The sequence below is a fragment of the Talpa europaea genome (genome assembly GCF_964194135.1).
Source record: "Talpa europaea genome assembly, chromosome: 12".
Lineage (NCBI taxonomy): Eukaryota > Metazoa > Chordata > Mammalia > Eulipotyphla > Talpidae > Talpa > Talpa europaea.
Window position 1 is genome coordinate 10,954,218 of NC_140079.1, and position 16,133 is coordinate 10,970,350.

The 16,133-nt window shown below is 51.0% G+C and overlaps 1 protein-coding gene across 4 annotated transcripts in view; it reads left to right on the forward strand.

Annotated features, from left to right (window-relative positions):
* Window positions 1-2,576: 2,576 nt before the first annotated feature.
* VAV1 (vav guanine nucleotide exchange factor 1) overlaps window positions 2,577-16,133 on the forward strand; it is a gene marked incomplete at both ends in the record, with an annotated part of 51,195 nt that continues 37,638 nt past the window's right edge. For all 4 annotated transcript variants that reach the window (XM_084251467.1, XM_084251470.1, XM_084251468.1 and 1 more), the window contains one exon: window positions 2,577-2,780. In XM_084251467.1, the coding sequence (XP_084107593.1) occupies window positions 2,577-2,780 (204 nt within the window). The remainder of the gene's footprint in view (window positions 2,781-16,133) is intronic.

The window sequence follows — 16,133 nt, forward strand, 5'->3', positions numbered from 1 at the left end:
CGCCCCCGACGGTCCCGCCCCCTCGGCATCCGCGGCGTCCAGGCTCTCGCCCCGCCCCCTCGGCTCCGCCCCGCCCATTAGAGTCTGTCATTGCTCTGGCCACACCCCCTTTGCCTCAGACCACGCCCCCTGGGGAAATCCACCTACCCCATTGGGTGTCGCCCCCACCTTTCCGACTGGCCACGCCCACTCCGCGCCCCGCCCCCAGGGAATACACAACCGAATTCCCACCCGACAGCGCGTCCCTGCGAGCGCGGCCTCTTCGCTCCCCTCGGATCCGCCCGAGGCGCCCTCGGGGCCGGGGTGGGGCGTCGTCTCGCTCCTCCGCTCCCGGGGTTCCGGGGCGGGGCGACACCCCCGGCCTCCTGGCCCGCCGGGGATCGCTGCGCCTGTGCTGTGACGCGGCGGGGTGCGCTTCCTCCAGACCGCCCCCCCTGGGTTTTCCGGAAAGAAACCCTATTTAGGTTTTGCGGAGAGATACGGGGAAACGCGGCGGCCTTCCCCAGCGCCGGCCGGTGGACCTGAGCGAGACCTCGGGCGGGGGGAGGGGCGGCCCTCGGTGGTTTCCCAGGCGGGAGGACGGAGTCGCGGGTTCGAGCCCGACTCCCGGAGATCGTGAAAGGGGCGTGTGTGGAGCAGCGGGAGGGCGCCAGGCCCCGCGTGCTGGGGGCTCAATAAAAACAGCAGTGTGGCAAGCACTCTTGTGTCGGGTGCCTGCTGCGTGCCCTTCTACTCGCTCCATCTGCCTCAACGCCTTTCGTTTTCACACAGGTGGGCCGCCCGACGGCCACAGCGCCCGTTTTCCAGAGGCAGCAACAGGCCCTGGACGGCTAAGCCACTTGCCCCAGGTGGCCGGCTTCTGAGTGGGCAGGCTGGAGGGTCCAGCCTTACCTTCCTGCTCCCTGCCCCTGCCACCATTGCCCCCGCCGACAGACGGAGAAATTGACTCACAGAGGACCAAGAATGGTGGAGGGTGAAATGTTTTGGTGCCAGTAGGATTTTAAAGCTGGGAATTTCCAGATTGGGCTTTCCCCGCGGTGTGGAAGACGCCAGGCTCAGGAGGGGCGGCTTACCTCGACCCCTTCCCGCCTAGGGTTGGCGCAGGGCGTCAGGGTGTGCTCAGTGCAGGGGTCTAGCGCTCCCTAGCGGCCACACCTCCTTTTGGGGTGCAGGGGCAGGGGAGACTGCTCACGGCTTGGTGGGGTAGAGGAGGGGAGACAGACCTCACAGACGAGGTGGTTTGAGGTAGTGATAAGGGCGACGAGGACAGCAAATGTTTGTTTGACGAATGAATTAACAAACCACGCTGAGTCTATAAGGAGAGAGTGGTGGGCATGGGGGGGTCATAAAAGGATGGATTTAGGGTAAATGTCAGAGAGAGAGCCAATAGAATTTTCATTTCTACACTCATTCAACAAATATTATGGAGCATGCGAAGTGCAGGGGTGAGAGGTGTCCAGGGGTGCAGTGAACATAAGAGAAATTTCCAAAGAGACAAGGAAATAAGGAAATATCAGGTTTGTGGGGTAGTGATTAGGACTTAATGTCGGGAATAGGAAAGGATGTTGTGCAGCGGGGAAAATGGCTGTGATCTGCAGCGGGGGGCTTTGAGAAGGCTTTCTGAGAAGGTGAGTGAGCTGGAGGTGATGTTGCCCAAGGCAGAGGGCACTGGGAGAGCAAAGTGCTGCCCTTGCTGGCCCCTGTGCGGCACCACGCTGGTGTGTTGGAGGAACACCAAGAAGGGCATGTGTGTGTGTGTGTGGGGGGCAGAGGGTGAGGGGAAGGTGGAGTGGGCAAAGGCGGGGCGGTGGACAGGGGCAGGGCCTATATGGCCTGTGGTCGAAGGGAGGGCTTTTACCCCAGGGAGATGGCTGTGAGGAGAGGAGGAGCATCACATCTTGATTTGGGTGCTCTGGCTGCTTTGGGGAGGACAGACTGGAGGGGGTGAGGGTGGAAGCTGGGGGGGTGGGCAAGGTGGAGGACATTGTCCTGGTGCAGGCCGGTGAAGATGGGGGCTGGGCTAGGCTAAGGTGGAAGCAGGTGGAGGCAGGAGGAGGTGTCCACATATGTTTCAGAGACGGCACTGTCAGGGGCGGGACTTGGATTCTCTGTGCAACCCTGAGGACGCAGGCCGGGGCCTGCCCCCTAAGGTGCTCCCAGACTTGAGAAGATAGGACCAGACACCCTCCAGCCAGCCCTGTGCTGTCGGGATTGGGGCAGAGAGAGAAAGGTTTGGGCAACAGGCCCAGGAAGAAAGACGAGTCCAGGGGGCATTTGTGCTGGGTACTGCAGAGCGGGCACTGTCAGGGGCGGGACCTGGAGGAGGCAGGAGGCCTCAGTGCACTTAGCCTGACTCCACCCGCAGCCACTGGTGAGGCCGGGTCCTGCATGGATGGGGCTGGGCTGTAGGTGCTCACCCCTCCTTCTTCCTCCCCCTCACTCCAGAGCTCCTCCTCCTCCACCCCCTCTCAGGGCAACAGTTACAGGCAAAGAAGAGGAAGTGGTAGCTAGCTAGCCCCGCAGACAGCCATTGGTGGAGGCGCCGGGGTGCACGGGCTGGCTGGGAGGCAGTAGCCATGGAACTGTGGCGCCAGTGTACTCACTGGCTGATCCAGTGCCGGGTGCTGCCGCCCAGCCACCGGGTGACCTGGGATGGGGCACAGGTGTGTGAGCTGGCACAGGCCCTTCGGGATGGCGTCCTCCTGTGTCAGCTGCTCAACAACCTGCTACCCCATGCCATCAACCTGCGTGAGGTCAACCTGCGCCCCCAGATGTCTCAGGTGAGCTGCTGCGGGCTGGTGTGTGGATGTTGGGAAGTGGGCACCAGGGCCTCTGGCTGGCAGCTTACAGAGGAGTGTGTTCCCTAGTCCAGGGCTGACTTGGGACATGTGGGGATGTGGGAGTGGTAGCTGGGGTGGTTCTGGGGTGGCTCCCTAACTGGCACCCTGAATGTGTTAATAGACTGAGTCTGCCCACTTCTAAGCTGAGAACTGGCAAACATGGGGTTAATGCTTCAAGCCCCAGGCTGACACTGCTGGGGTTCAAGCTCCCAGATGGGACCCTGAGGAGATCTTGAGGGAGTGCCCAGGGACCCCTGGGATGCCTGAGGTTTTTAACTCCTTCGACCCCCACTCCCAGATTCTGGCTATGGGGGAGGGGCCTCCACCAACTTCTTGCCCCCACATGTGTCCTCCTGGGCCCTGGGCCCCTTCCTTCCCCTCACATCTTCTTCCCCTTGGCTTCCTGCCTGGGTCTGGGGCAGGGTAGCCCTGGAAGGGGCCTGTGGCCCAGACTCTGGTCTTCCTAGATCATCTGTTCCAGGGATGATGCTGGGGCAGGACCCCCAGCCCCTGAGCCTGGGTCTTGTGCTTTTGGAACCCAGAAATGCTGCTCTTCCCCTGCAGGGACTTCTGCAAGGAGTCCAAGGAGAGGCAGATTTGACTGTGACACCAGGCCCAGGAAATATATTCAAATCCTTATTTGAATATAGTTGGGGTGGGGGAGGTAACATGACTGGATCCTTTCTCTCTAGCACCTTCTCTGGTTCTCTGTGGCCTCCTGGGTGCTGGGTGGAAGTGGTGTATGCTTCTGTGGGGGCTGGGTATGTCTTGCTTGCCCTGGGGTCTGGGGGAACCTCTGCCATCAGGCCTCAGGCTCCACTCTGGGATGGAAGCCTGGTCATGGGCTGAGAGGGGGGGTGTCTCTAGGAATGAGGGCGCTGCTGGGGCATTGTCTCCTTTCTGGTTGGAGGTGCCACGTGCAAATGGGGGAGGGGAAGCTCAGGGAGTGGGGTCTCTGGGGGGTGCTTCCTGGAGATAGGGGCATGGGTAGGCCAGGTAGTGGCCCAACCTCCTTAGCCCCGTCAGAGCCGCCCAAAAGAGGAGGATCCCTGGAAGCACCCTCCCTCGCCTGTGCCCAGCCCCCCACTGGCCACCCCAAATTTGCCTATATTTGCCTGTCTCCTTCTGGCCTCCAGGACAGGGGGAAGTAGCTTTAGGATCTGTCAGACAGCAGCCTTGCAGGAAGTCAAGGTTTCCAGTAAGGTTTCGATAGCAGCTAATGGGAAACTGGTGAGACTCGAGGATGAACTTCCACCTCTGTGTGCGGAGCTGGTCTCAAGCTGATTCTCTGGTGAAGGGGGAGGGCATCACGTCTAAGAGGGAAGTTGCCCCCAGGGACATGTCCTGATTCTCTGTGCAACCCTGAGGACGCAGGCCGGGGCCTGCCCCCTAAGGTGCTCCCAGACTTGAGAAGACAGGACCAGACACCCGCCAGCCAGCCCTGTGCTGTCAGGATTGGGGCAGAGAGAGAAAGGTTTGGGCGACAGGCCCAGGAAGAAAGGCGAGTGCAGGGGGCATTTGTGCTGGGTATTGCAGAGAGGGCCTGCAGGAGCTTTCTGCTTGTTCTGGCTTCGTGCACTCAGGGGCGTCAGGCCCCAGACCCGGCAGCGGTGTTCCCTGATCCTGCCCGTCGGAGAGCTCTATTTCCTGTGCCACCCGTTCTCCCTCCCTTCAGAGCCTGGTCCCCTGTTCAGGTGACAGGGGGGATGTGTGCGGGCAGCGGAAAGGTGGCCACAGTAAGCCCGAGGAAGGGGCCACAGAACAAGCTCTCTAGGCTTGCTTGTTCCTGTCTGACAACAGATTTAAGCCAGAGCCAGGGACGGCCCAAGGGTGTGGACAGGAGGAGAGGAGAGGCAGGTGGTGGGGGCGGCGTAAACAACGGCGTGGAGGCTGGAATCAGGGTGCTTCCCAGTCTTTCTCATTTCTTCTTCGTAGTTCCTATGGTTTTGCTCAGTTGTTCCAGGGTCGAGGGTGGGAAGAGCGTATTAACACCCCTTCCCCTGCCCTCCCGCTCTCCCGCCCATCCACCCGTTTATCTGTCCATCTCCCTCCTTCTGTCCATCTCCCTTCCTTCCGTCCTTTCTTCCTTCCACCCATCCACGCATCCATCCGTCCACCCACCCACCTCTCCAAATCATCCATCCATCCATCCGTCCACATACCCATTCACCCACCCCCGGCTACAAGACATGCCCACCGTGCTCTTGGTACCGAGACCGTCAGAATAAGTCACACAGGGAAGCCTGCGATCTAGCGGGGAGAGCAGCAATGAGCAAAGAAGGAAACGCACCCATTGCCAGGAGGTGACGCATGCTCAGAAGAAACAGAGCAGAACAGGAGATGCCAGGGTGTGGTGGTTGCGGATTTGAAGAGGGTCTGGGAGGCATCACCGACAAGGTGATATTTGAGGAACGACCTGGAGAAAGCGAGGGAATGAGCCATGCCAACCTGGGGAAAACTCTTCAGGCACAGGGCATTGCCAGGGCAAAGGCCTGAGCTGGGTGTGGTCATGCCCACATAGGCTACCACTCAGAGTGGTGCGTTGCCTGGCTGGTGGGAATGGGTCAGGAGGGAGGGCAGATTGAGTGGCCCTCCAAACTGGATGGATCTTCTGAGATCTGAAGCCCAGAGAGGACAATATCATTTTAGGTAAACAGTCACCCCAACTCTCCTCTGCTGCTGACCTGGAGTCCAAATTCTAGGTTGCAAGTTGAAGCTTCAAAGCCAAGGGAGTAGAGAGGAAGAGATGAATGTGACAGTCATTGTGGCAAAGATACACTAGGACATGGGTGCTGATTAGACATGGCATAGGGAGGGGTGCTGGGGCCAAGATGATGCCAAGGTCGCCAGCCCCAGTGTACTTGGTGCTGCTGGTTGTGGCAGGGAAGGGACAGGGCAGCAGAGTCAGGACAGGGTGCTGTGTGTGGGAGTGGTCTTTTGGAGGACCTGGTTGTGGGTTCAAATCCCATTTCTAGCATTTTCTGGCTTCCTGAGCCTCAGTTTCCCCATGTGTGATTCTGGATAAAAAAAAACACACCTTTTTTGAGAGGACTGTTAGGATATTTCACCACTGCTTGGTATGATGTCAGACACAGATAAACTCATTATAATGTCTCTTTAAAGGGAAAACTTTTTTTTTTTTGTTTGTTTTAAGGAAGGATGTGGGGTAGTGGGGTTGGCCTCCGTAACACAGGAGGTTGGAGCGTGCGTTAGAGTAGCAGTTCTCAACAGGGCTGATTTTGCCCCCCAAGGACATTTGGCGATGTCTGGAGACATTTCTGAGTGTCCCTGGGAGACACAGGGAGGAGCGAGGCCAGCAATGCTGCTTAGCACCCGGTGCCCACACAGCAGGGAATCATAGCCCCGATGAACAGAGCTGAGGTTGTGTTAGTGGACAGAACCTGGTGAAATCCTTAAAATAGTTTAACCTTTTGGTTCAATAATATATCTGTGTGGTTCAAATATGAAAACACATAAAAAGGTGCATAGAAAATATTGAACGTCTAGTCCTGTCCCTCAAATGCCCAGTTTCTACCTTCTCTCCTAAGTAATTCCTTTTTTAAAAAACGTTGACTGTATATTCTTCCAGAATTTCTTTAAGCAAGCGTAAGCAAATGGGAATTTAGGTTCTTATTTGTTACACTTGTCCCCTAATGGGGAAGATGGCACACGCCAACCAGTATTTTATATTCTGCTTTAATCATTGTCTCAGGAATCTTTCCAGATCAATACAGAGATTGTGCTCATTCTTGTAAAAAAATGGCTATGTGACACTCTACTTGTTAAACAAACTACTATCGTGCTAGGGGCCAGCAAATTACAAACTGCAGAGTCGAATCTGGACCACAGTGTGTTTTAATAAATAAAGTTTTATTGGTACATGGTCACACCCATTCATTTATGTATGGCCCTTGGCTGCCTTTCAGCTACTTCTGTTGGGCTGAAGAGCTGCCACAGAGACTGTCCTTCAGTCCTTTGTAGAAAAATTTTTCTAATCCTTGGTCTAAACATTTTCTATACATTGACTTGTTTAACCTCCGTAATAACCTCTGAGGTAGATTGTAGCTTTATCCTCTTTTTAGGTATGGGAAAACTGAGGCACAGAGAAGTTAGATAACCTGTCGCAGAGCACCCAACTGGAAAGTAGCAGAGTCAGGGGATTAAACCTGGGCAGCCTGGTCCCAAGGTCCTTACTCTTAAATACTCTCAACCACCCATAATCCATGGCACGAGTGGGCCATCATTTGTTACCATCCCCTCTATTGATTGCACCAGACAAGCGTGCTGTAATCAGTAATTTTGTCCATTAATCATTTTTCAGCTCCTCACTGTGTGATGTTGGGCATGTCATTAACATCTCTGTGCTTCAATTTTCTCATCTGTAAAATGCGAATTAAAAAATCCCTATCTAAAAGCAAGTGCTGGACAAACAAGTTACTCTAAAGAACTTACAAAAGTACCTGGCAATATATAAATATTATTAATGCTGCCATAAACGTGAGCAATTATATCCATGGATAAATTCTGAGAGGGGTTTGCTTGCTCAAAACATATGAGCCTGTGTTTTTGATAGATGATGCCAAATTGTTCTCCCTATAGGATTGTTCACATATTAATTATTCCAATTTTATTACCACTAGCAATACATGAGAGTGCTTGTTCTCCATCGTCTTGCCAACAGACTGTTTTGTTGTAAAGTTTTTGGAGTTTTTCCAACCTGATGGGAAATAAATGGAATTCATTGTGGATCAATTTACATCTCTCTTATTATAAGTGAGATTGAGCTCTTTTTCTGTTTTTGAGAGTTATTTATATTTTCTCTGTGTGAAATAATATTTGTTCATATCATTTGCCCATTATTTTTTTCTTTCAAGGGCAATTGACCTTTTTTTGTTATTGATTTTTATTTATTTTTTTTATTTTATTTTTTTTTTTTTATAGAGGCATGCTTTATTTATTTGTTTGCTGGTTTGTTTGTTTGTTTGTTTTTACATGCACTGGGTACAGTCAGAAGCGCGGGAGGGTGAGAGAATTCACCAGAGCCAGAGCGGGGAGCAGAGCAGGCAGAAGGTCCGAAGTACACTGCTGAGGGGAGCAGCGGGCGGCAGGAGAGGTCTGCGCGCCATGTGGGACCCTCCTCTGGTGGCCGGGGAGCAGCCGGGGATCGAACCGGCGCCGCAGAGGCCGCGCGCAGTTTCGCAACCCAGCGCTCAACCGCTGCGCCACCGGGGAGGCCTGTTATTGATTTTTAAACACTCTATATATTAGGCTGGTTTGAATTTCAAGTCAGGCATTAGTTTTGTGATCTTGGAGAAAAATAAATTTCTTGAGCTGTTTGATCTCTGGCTATTTTACCTATAAAATGGGAATGTAGACAGTATCATTATGTCAGGATTGTATGTGAATTAAACAAGATCAAATGTGTTAAGGTAAGTTAAATTACTATCTTCATGATTGACACATAATAAGTGATATAAATTAATGGAAATCTCTCTTTTTGTTAACTTGGTCCAAGTTGTTTATAGGATATGATATAAGTTCCCGTATGTAATAGCTGCTGTAACAGGGAGAGTTTGCTAATTGATCCCTGACTTACAAGGTGTATGATTGCTTACTTAGTTTTAGTTCGTTGTGCTTGGTTGGTGGTGGGTCATGGCTTGCCTGGTATTAACCTTTTCTATGCTAGTTTCTAATTATGTGACTTTGGCCAAGTATGTAGTCTTTCTCACCTTTGATTTTCTCATTTATCAAATGGAGAAGTGATGGTGATGATGATAGTGATAGTAGCATCCACTTGTAGACATTTTTTAGTGTGAGGCTCTGCATTTGGGTGATGGAGAATTTCATGATGAATGAGATATAGATCCTCATACAACTCATGGAAAGAAATGAGGAAATAGGCAGTTATGACAGAAGAACATTCAACAATGGGTGGGTAGAGCCCAGGGCATTGTGGGAGCCGAGAGTAGGGACAAGCAATCAGTGTAGGCTTCCTGGAGGAGGTGACAAGCCTAGGGAGTATGTGAGGTTGGAGGCATATTTGAGGAAGCAAAAGAAGTTTTTGTCTTCCTCACTGACATGAGTCCTACCAGGATGTGAGAAGGACCCAAGGGTGTTTTTGGTGAGCATGCTGGAGTTCTAAAGATCTCATCACATTGCAGAGATGGACTTGTCCCTCTTTGTTATCGGGGAGGCTGTTCTGAGATCTGAGTTTTAGGAGAAACTTGGGAGTGAGGTCCCATGGGGAACAGTATAAGAAATAAGGGATGTTTAGTTGGAGAACTGAACATTTCAGTTGAGGAAATTCTGAACTTAGTGTGTAGAAGTTTCAACCAAGAGTGACAGAAAACTCAACTGAAACTGGCTTAGTCAAAAATAATATTTGTTAGCTCCCATAACTGAAAAACATAGGATAACATGCCTTTGGGTCCTGCTAGATCCAGACAATATTTTAGGGCCCTTACCTCATTTTTCAACTCTGCTTTTTTCTGGCTGTTTCCCTCCATGCTTAGTCATCTTTTCTCCTAATGGAGGCAGACAAAGGTGCCCCGCTGTTCCAGTTTCTATATTTCCACAATGCTGTGTCCAATGGAAAATTTAATGGCCTCTCAACCCAGAATCTATCTTTGGTGGACATGCATTTTTGCAGGGATCACATGTCAATCCCTGAAACAATTACCGCCTGGAGAACAGGATGCTGGATTGGCCAGGTGTAGATCACATGCCCTTTCTCACGTTGGGAGCGAAGTTGATTGAGGTTGGAGGGTGGAGGAGGGTTCTACAGGGGAAACTGAGGGACTGTTACTAGAAGGCTGGACAGAGGTCATGCGTATATTGGTTTCAAATACTAAATTCAGTCCAGATCATCAGCTCTCTTGCCATCTGGGGCCACGGCATTCTGTCTGGGGGCGTGCAAAGTAGGATATTAGGTTGCATCCCTGACCTCTACTCACCCAGTGCCACTAGCCCTCTTCCCCCAGAGTTGCGACAACAAAATGTCCCCAGACATTGCCAAATGTCCCCTGGGGTGGGGACATTGCCCGAGAGAACCACTTTTTAGGACAGAGTGAGCTTCCTGTCTTGGGATCTACTTAGACTGTGTAGTGTCGTTTCACTGCACTCAAGGAAAAATGAGCCCTCACTGGGGACAGTGAGGAAGAGTTTGAGAGTTTCTCAGCCATAGAAAAATCATTTCTAATGATCAGCAACAGGCACCCGCGGACTGCTGGAGTTATGGGAAAGAAGACAACAGTTATTGTCCACTCTCCTGAATTCATGACCGTGTGTGTGTGTGTGTGTGTGTGTGTGTGTGGCGTGTGTGTGTGTGTGTGTGTGTGTGTAGGTGGGGAGGGGAAGGCAAAGTATTTCTCCTGTGACTGCTGTAACAAAGTAACACAAACTGGGTGGCTTAAAACAAGAGAAATAAGATGCAGCATAGTCTCCAGGCTGAGTTGGGAAATGAAGGTATGGGGAGGGCAGTGCTTGATCTGGAGGCTTTAGGGGAGAATCAAGGTTTTGCCTCTTTCAGCTTCTGGCAGCTCCAGGCATCCCTGGTGGTCACTGCGTCCCTCCACCTTCCCTTGGCTGTTTCCTGCCCGCATGGCTCCTCCGTGGGACTCTTACAGGGGAACTTGTCACTGGACTTTGGGCCAGTCCAGGTCACACAGGAGGATCTCATTTCACGATCCTTAACTTACATCTTGCAAAGTCCCTTTTTTTGAATAACATCACATTCACAGTTTCCAGGGATTTGATGTGAATATATCTTTTATGGAGGCTACCATTCAACCCATTACAGACAGCAAGCAGGCTACTTGCCAGAACATTATAATAAATGCTGCAGACGAATTAAACCAGAGGTCAAGATGGAGGGAAAAAAAGGGATATGTTTTCTGGAGGGTGGTCAAGGAAAACAGTCAAAGGATGAGGAGTTACTCAGGGAAGAATGCACAGGGAGAGCAAAGGCTGTGCGAAGGCCCTGTGGTGGGAGGCTGTGGAGGACGGCTCTGTTGGAGGGAGGTGAGCGAGCAAAGGGAGCGTGGTGGCAAATGAGGCTTGGGAGGAAAGCATTTCACTTGAGCGCCTTGGGGACATACAATTTAAATATGGTGGGAAGTCTTTGGAGGGTTTAAGCTGATAGGTGACTTGAAGTCATCCTCCTGGCTGCTATGTGGACACTGGTCTATAAGGGCAACCGAGGTAGCAGCGAGGCCTCCTGAGAGGGGGGCATTGGTGGAGGGCCAGCGAGAAGTGGTAGAGGCCTGGACTTAGACCAGGAAAAGCAGATCCAGCTCAAGTTTTGGTGGTTGAACTGACCAGGCTTGCAGACAGTTGGGGAGGTGCGAGGTGAATGAAAAGCAGAAAGGTCGTGTCTAGGTTTGTAGTTTAGTGGCCTCTGTGGGTGGGGGTGTTATTTGCTAAGATGGGAAGGTTGTGGGGAGGAACAGGTTTTGGGGAGCTCGGATTGGGCTGTGTAAAACCAGAGACAGAAGGCAGCACAGCATAATGGTTAGCATAGCAGTTCTTCACCGGGGTGGGAGGACATTTGGCAATGCCTGGTCTGGTTTTAGTCAATACTGCTAGAGAGAGTGGTGTGCTATTGGCAACTTGTGGGTGGAGACCAGGTTTTCTCTAAATGTCTTACGCTCTGAAGAGCCATCCTAACATCAGTGGAACCGAAGCAAAGAGACCCTGTTTGAGGGGCCTGGGCTCTGGCTGCATGGAGGTCTGTCTGAATTCTAATCCTGGCTGTAGGATCTTGGGCAAGTTACTGAACCACTGTGTGACTCAGTTTCCCCATCTTTCAAGTCAAAGCAACCAGAGTCCCTACCTTCGTGGGCTCTTGAGTAATAAGCCGTGAAGCACGAAGGGCCGCATGCATTACCCGTCAACCCTTGGGAAATGCATCCATGCAGTAGATGAGCTAATTTTAGGAGGGAGGAGGGAGAAGAAAGGGGGTCTGAGGGTTGAACCCTAGAATGCAGCAGCATAGAGAGGCTGGCAAGAAGAGGAAGCAGCAGCAGCAGCAGCAGCCGCCGCCGCCGCAGCAAAAAAGTAAGAAAAAGACACTTCACTGCCTGACAGAGAGACAGCCAGAAGCAAGTAATGTGAAGAGGCCAAAAGAGGAAAATGTATCCGCATCGATGTGTCGCTGCTTTGAAAGGAACTTTAAGAAGTGGACCCTCCATTTCAGATTCAGAAAGTATCATAGAGAACAAGAGTTGGGCCCCATTTACTGAGCACTTACTATGTGCCAGTCTTGTTCTGAGTACTTTATGCCTTACAACCCATTTGATTTTCACAAGCGGGGAATGTACTTTATGTCTTAGTGATCTGTTACTGTGAAACCACCCCTAACCTAGCGATGTAAGGTGGCTATTTTATAGCTCTTGTCGATTCTGTGAGTCAAGAGCAGCTGGGGTGCGGTGAGGATGGTTTGTCAGCGCTGTGATGAGAAGCCTTGGCTTTGTGGGGGCTGGAATCATCTAGAGGACTTTTCACTCGCCTGGCAGTGCACCCAGTGGGGACTGTGGACTGGGGCTCTGACACGGAGCCTCAAGGTGTCACTTGGGCTTTTTCGCAGTCAGTCCACTGGTTTTTGAGAAGTGTGGTGAGAGAACAAGATTTCCTTAAGAGACCAAGGGGTGGATCTACTCAGACCATGTGGTGTCATTTCGCTGCATTCTTAGTGACATGCAAGTCACGAAGATACCCAGATTCCAGGGACTCAGTCCTACTGCTTAATGGGCTGTGACAAGTCACACAGCAGAAGCGCATGCAGGGTGGGCGGCCTTTGGTGGCCATCTTTGGAAATCACAGTGGAAACTCAGACAGTTTAAATTGCCTAAGGTTACGTAGTGAACAGTTAGCCCTGCTGGGGTTTGAACCCCAGGTTATGAACCTGTGATCGTAAACACTATATGAATGCTGCCTCCTTTTTTGGGGGGCAAGGGGACATATGAATCTTTGAAGTGGTTAAGGAGGTAATCTTGGGTTCAGATTCCTGTTTCTGCAGGTCAAGATTCCAGCCAGAAAGCAGAAATCACTGTAGGTCTTTCAGAGAGAATTTAACTCAGGGAATTGGCTAATGGATGATGAAGTTGCTGAGAAGACAATGGGGGATACTAGGGTATCGTCTGGAGTGGAGAGACAAGGAGGAGGTACTATGACGAGGACCTAGTGGCCAAGGGCCATTTAGTGGGAGCAAGACCCCTGGGCTAATGCTATTTTCAGGGAGCTGAGAGCACAGAGGAGATATAGTTATTGCTGGAGAGGCAGAGCAAGAACAGGGGAAACACCTTGGTTTCTCTCCTCTTCCTGCCCTCTGATCTCATGTCTGGGCCTCCCATTGGCTGAATCTGCCTGTGCCAAGTTGCAAAGGAGTCTGGGAAGTTCAGTTCTCTCCAATATAGAGCAAAGCAAAGGAAGAGCCGGTATGGGATGAATCCGAGAGCAAGGAGACTACAGACCCTCGTAGAAGTGAAACAGATGACTTCTTCTTTGAACTCAGTGTGTTATCTCAATTAACAGGAACTGCTGTCACAGCTATTTGTCTGAGAATTGATGATGTGCAATGGTTTTATATTCTTCGCAAGGTTTTCCTTAGCTCTGAGGGTCCTGTGGTTTTGGAGGTTAGCCCACGCTTAGATCAAGCCCAGATCGCCTTCCCTGGGACTCCGATCATCATAGGCCACCAGCACACAGCTAATCAGCCTTCCTCAGACAGACCCTCAGAGATCTGGAAACTGAGATTATGTCCCTGGGTTTCCTCTAGTCACCTCTAGTACCGGCCAAACACGTGCAACCCTTTGTGAGTTTCTGTAACTCCACTTTGGGGTGGCTGTTTGTGCCTATGTATCCTGGGGGACTCATAATGACCCCCGGGATGGGTGCAGCATCTGAGCACCTCAAGAGATGCAATCTGCGATTGTGTATGGGGCAGGAGGAGCTGGGAAAAATGCTTCAAAAGGCATCTGTCATTTATGCTGGTCTCTCAGGGGCTCAGAGGATGTGGCAGGACCGTGGGACACTTGAGTGAGAACAGCTCCCCCATTCTGATGACAGGATGCTGATTCTGTTAAATTGGCACCTCATACCACTCTGTCTTCACTCCCTCCACAGCCCTTTCTCTTTCTGCTCCAGCCACTTGGCCTTGAACTCCCTACTCAAATGCCCCAGGCAGGGCCAGGCTGTTCCCTCTGCCTGGAATGCTTTCCCCCCAGATGCCCATCTGGATCAGTCCCTCATCTTCTTCAATCCCTTATTCAAATTGCATTCTCTCAACCAGGCTTCTCAGGCATCCATATTTAAAACTACACCCCCTCTGGGCATCACCCATGTCCTTTTCCTACCTACCTGTCCCCCTTAAAACTTAGCACGTTCTGATAATCTATGTTCATATCCACACAACACATTTGTTTGTCTCCTAGAATGTCAGCCTCTCTAGGTCAGGGAGAGTTCACAGTTGTATACCCAGCAACTGGAACATAGCAGATGCTCAATAAATATTTATTGAATCGATAAAGGGGTAGTTGAAGGAGTAGCGTCTCCTCATTGGCTGTTCCTTCTGCTTAGAACACCCTCCCTCCATTAAGTACAATTTATGTGGACAGGAAGAGCACACATTTGCCCTTCTTCAGTACGTTTTATCAAGAGTAGGAACAAAAATGTGAGAAAAGTGTGTTTGGTAGTGTTGACCAATGGTGGCTTACGTTATTTCCTTCTTTTTCACCTTCCCACTCCCTGTCCTAGTTTTTATAGGAAAGACACAGTAAGGTTAACTAGTACCACTGTGGCTTAACCTGCCACCCCCCCCCCCCCCCCCGGCTGCCCCCAGCTATATCACCATTCAAAAAATGACATAGTTAAAGATACAGGATTTGGTAAGCTTTGACAGGTGTGTGAAGTCTGCCCTGAATCAGGAGAGGAAATATATTTGTCACCCCCCCAAATATTTCTTCCTACCCTTTGGTAATCCTGCTGTCCTAACCCTCTCAGTCCTCAGCTCCTGCCCCTGGGCAACCACCTACCTTCTTTCAGTCACTACAGCTTCATTTGCATTGCAAGCTCACTACAGCTCCATTTGCATTGCCTGGTGTTTGCTATAAATGAGATGTACCCCTTTTTTTCCTCCCCCATCTGTTTCTTTCATTCAGCATAATTCTTTTTTTGATTCCTCACATTGTTACATGTATCAGCCCCATTCCTGATTACAGTTGAGTAGTATGCCATTGTATGTGCATGCTAGTTTGGTTATGCACCCCGTTGATGGATATTTGGGTTGTTTTCGGTTTGGGCTGTTACAGATAAAGCTGCTGTTAACCTCTGTGTGCATCTGTCCACATGACCATTTGCTTTCATTTCTCTTGGGTGAACACCTGGGGATTGAATAGATTCTATGGTGTATATTTAACTTTTTCAGAAACTGCCAAGCCATATTCCAAAGTGGTTGCACCATCCGACATCCCCTTTTGACAGCAAACGAGAGTTGCTGGGGATGTTTCTCTTTGCTTCACTATCTCTTGGTTCCTGATTTTGTCACAACCCTTTTCCATTTACCCAGATCCCACACTCTGTTTTCTAGAACGCTCACCACAGTTGTAATTGGCCAATTATTGGAGTTTTATTTGTTATGTGTTTCGTGTTTATCTCCCTGCTGGGCTGTAAGCTCTGGGGGTGGGGGTGGGGAGAAGGGTGCAGGGTTCTCTCTGTGTTGCCACCACCAGGTTCCAGGGCTTGGTGTGCAGTAGGCACTCAAAATGTGCTTGCTGGACAAATGTACAACTCTGCCTGGTGGGTTAGGTACTAGAATGGAGATTAAACTTCCCCAAAGTGAAGATGGAGAAGCTAAGACACTAGATGGTGGCGTGACCAATCCAAGGTCCCTTAGCTTGCAGCGGCTGGGCTGGGAGATGAACCGTCTGTGTGAGCCCCCTCAACTGGCCCTGAGATGTGGAGTATGTGCTGGAGGAGTTGGTGAGGAGCGAGAAGAAAGAGAGGATGGCACAAGGAGGGTTTTGAAAACCAGGATGAGGAATTTAGGCTCAGTATTCTGCTTCCAGGCTTCAAAAAGGGTGCATGGTGAGTGTGCTCTCTGGTCTGCAAGGTTGAGTCGTGCACACCTAGAGTAAGGGGCTGTTCAAACGAAAGCAGAAACCCTCCCTCTCTCTGGCTCCCCGACAAGCACTGGTAACAGGCATTTCCTGTTTCCGGCAGACTCCCTGGGGCTAGGGTGGGGGTGGGGGTTGTGCTGTGGTTGTGCTCTGCTCTGAGTCCCCTGATCTCCTGTCCCAG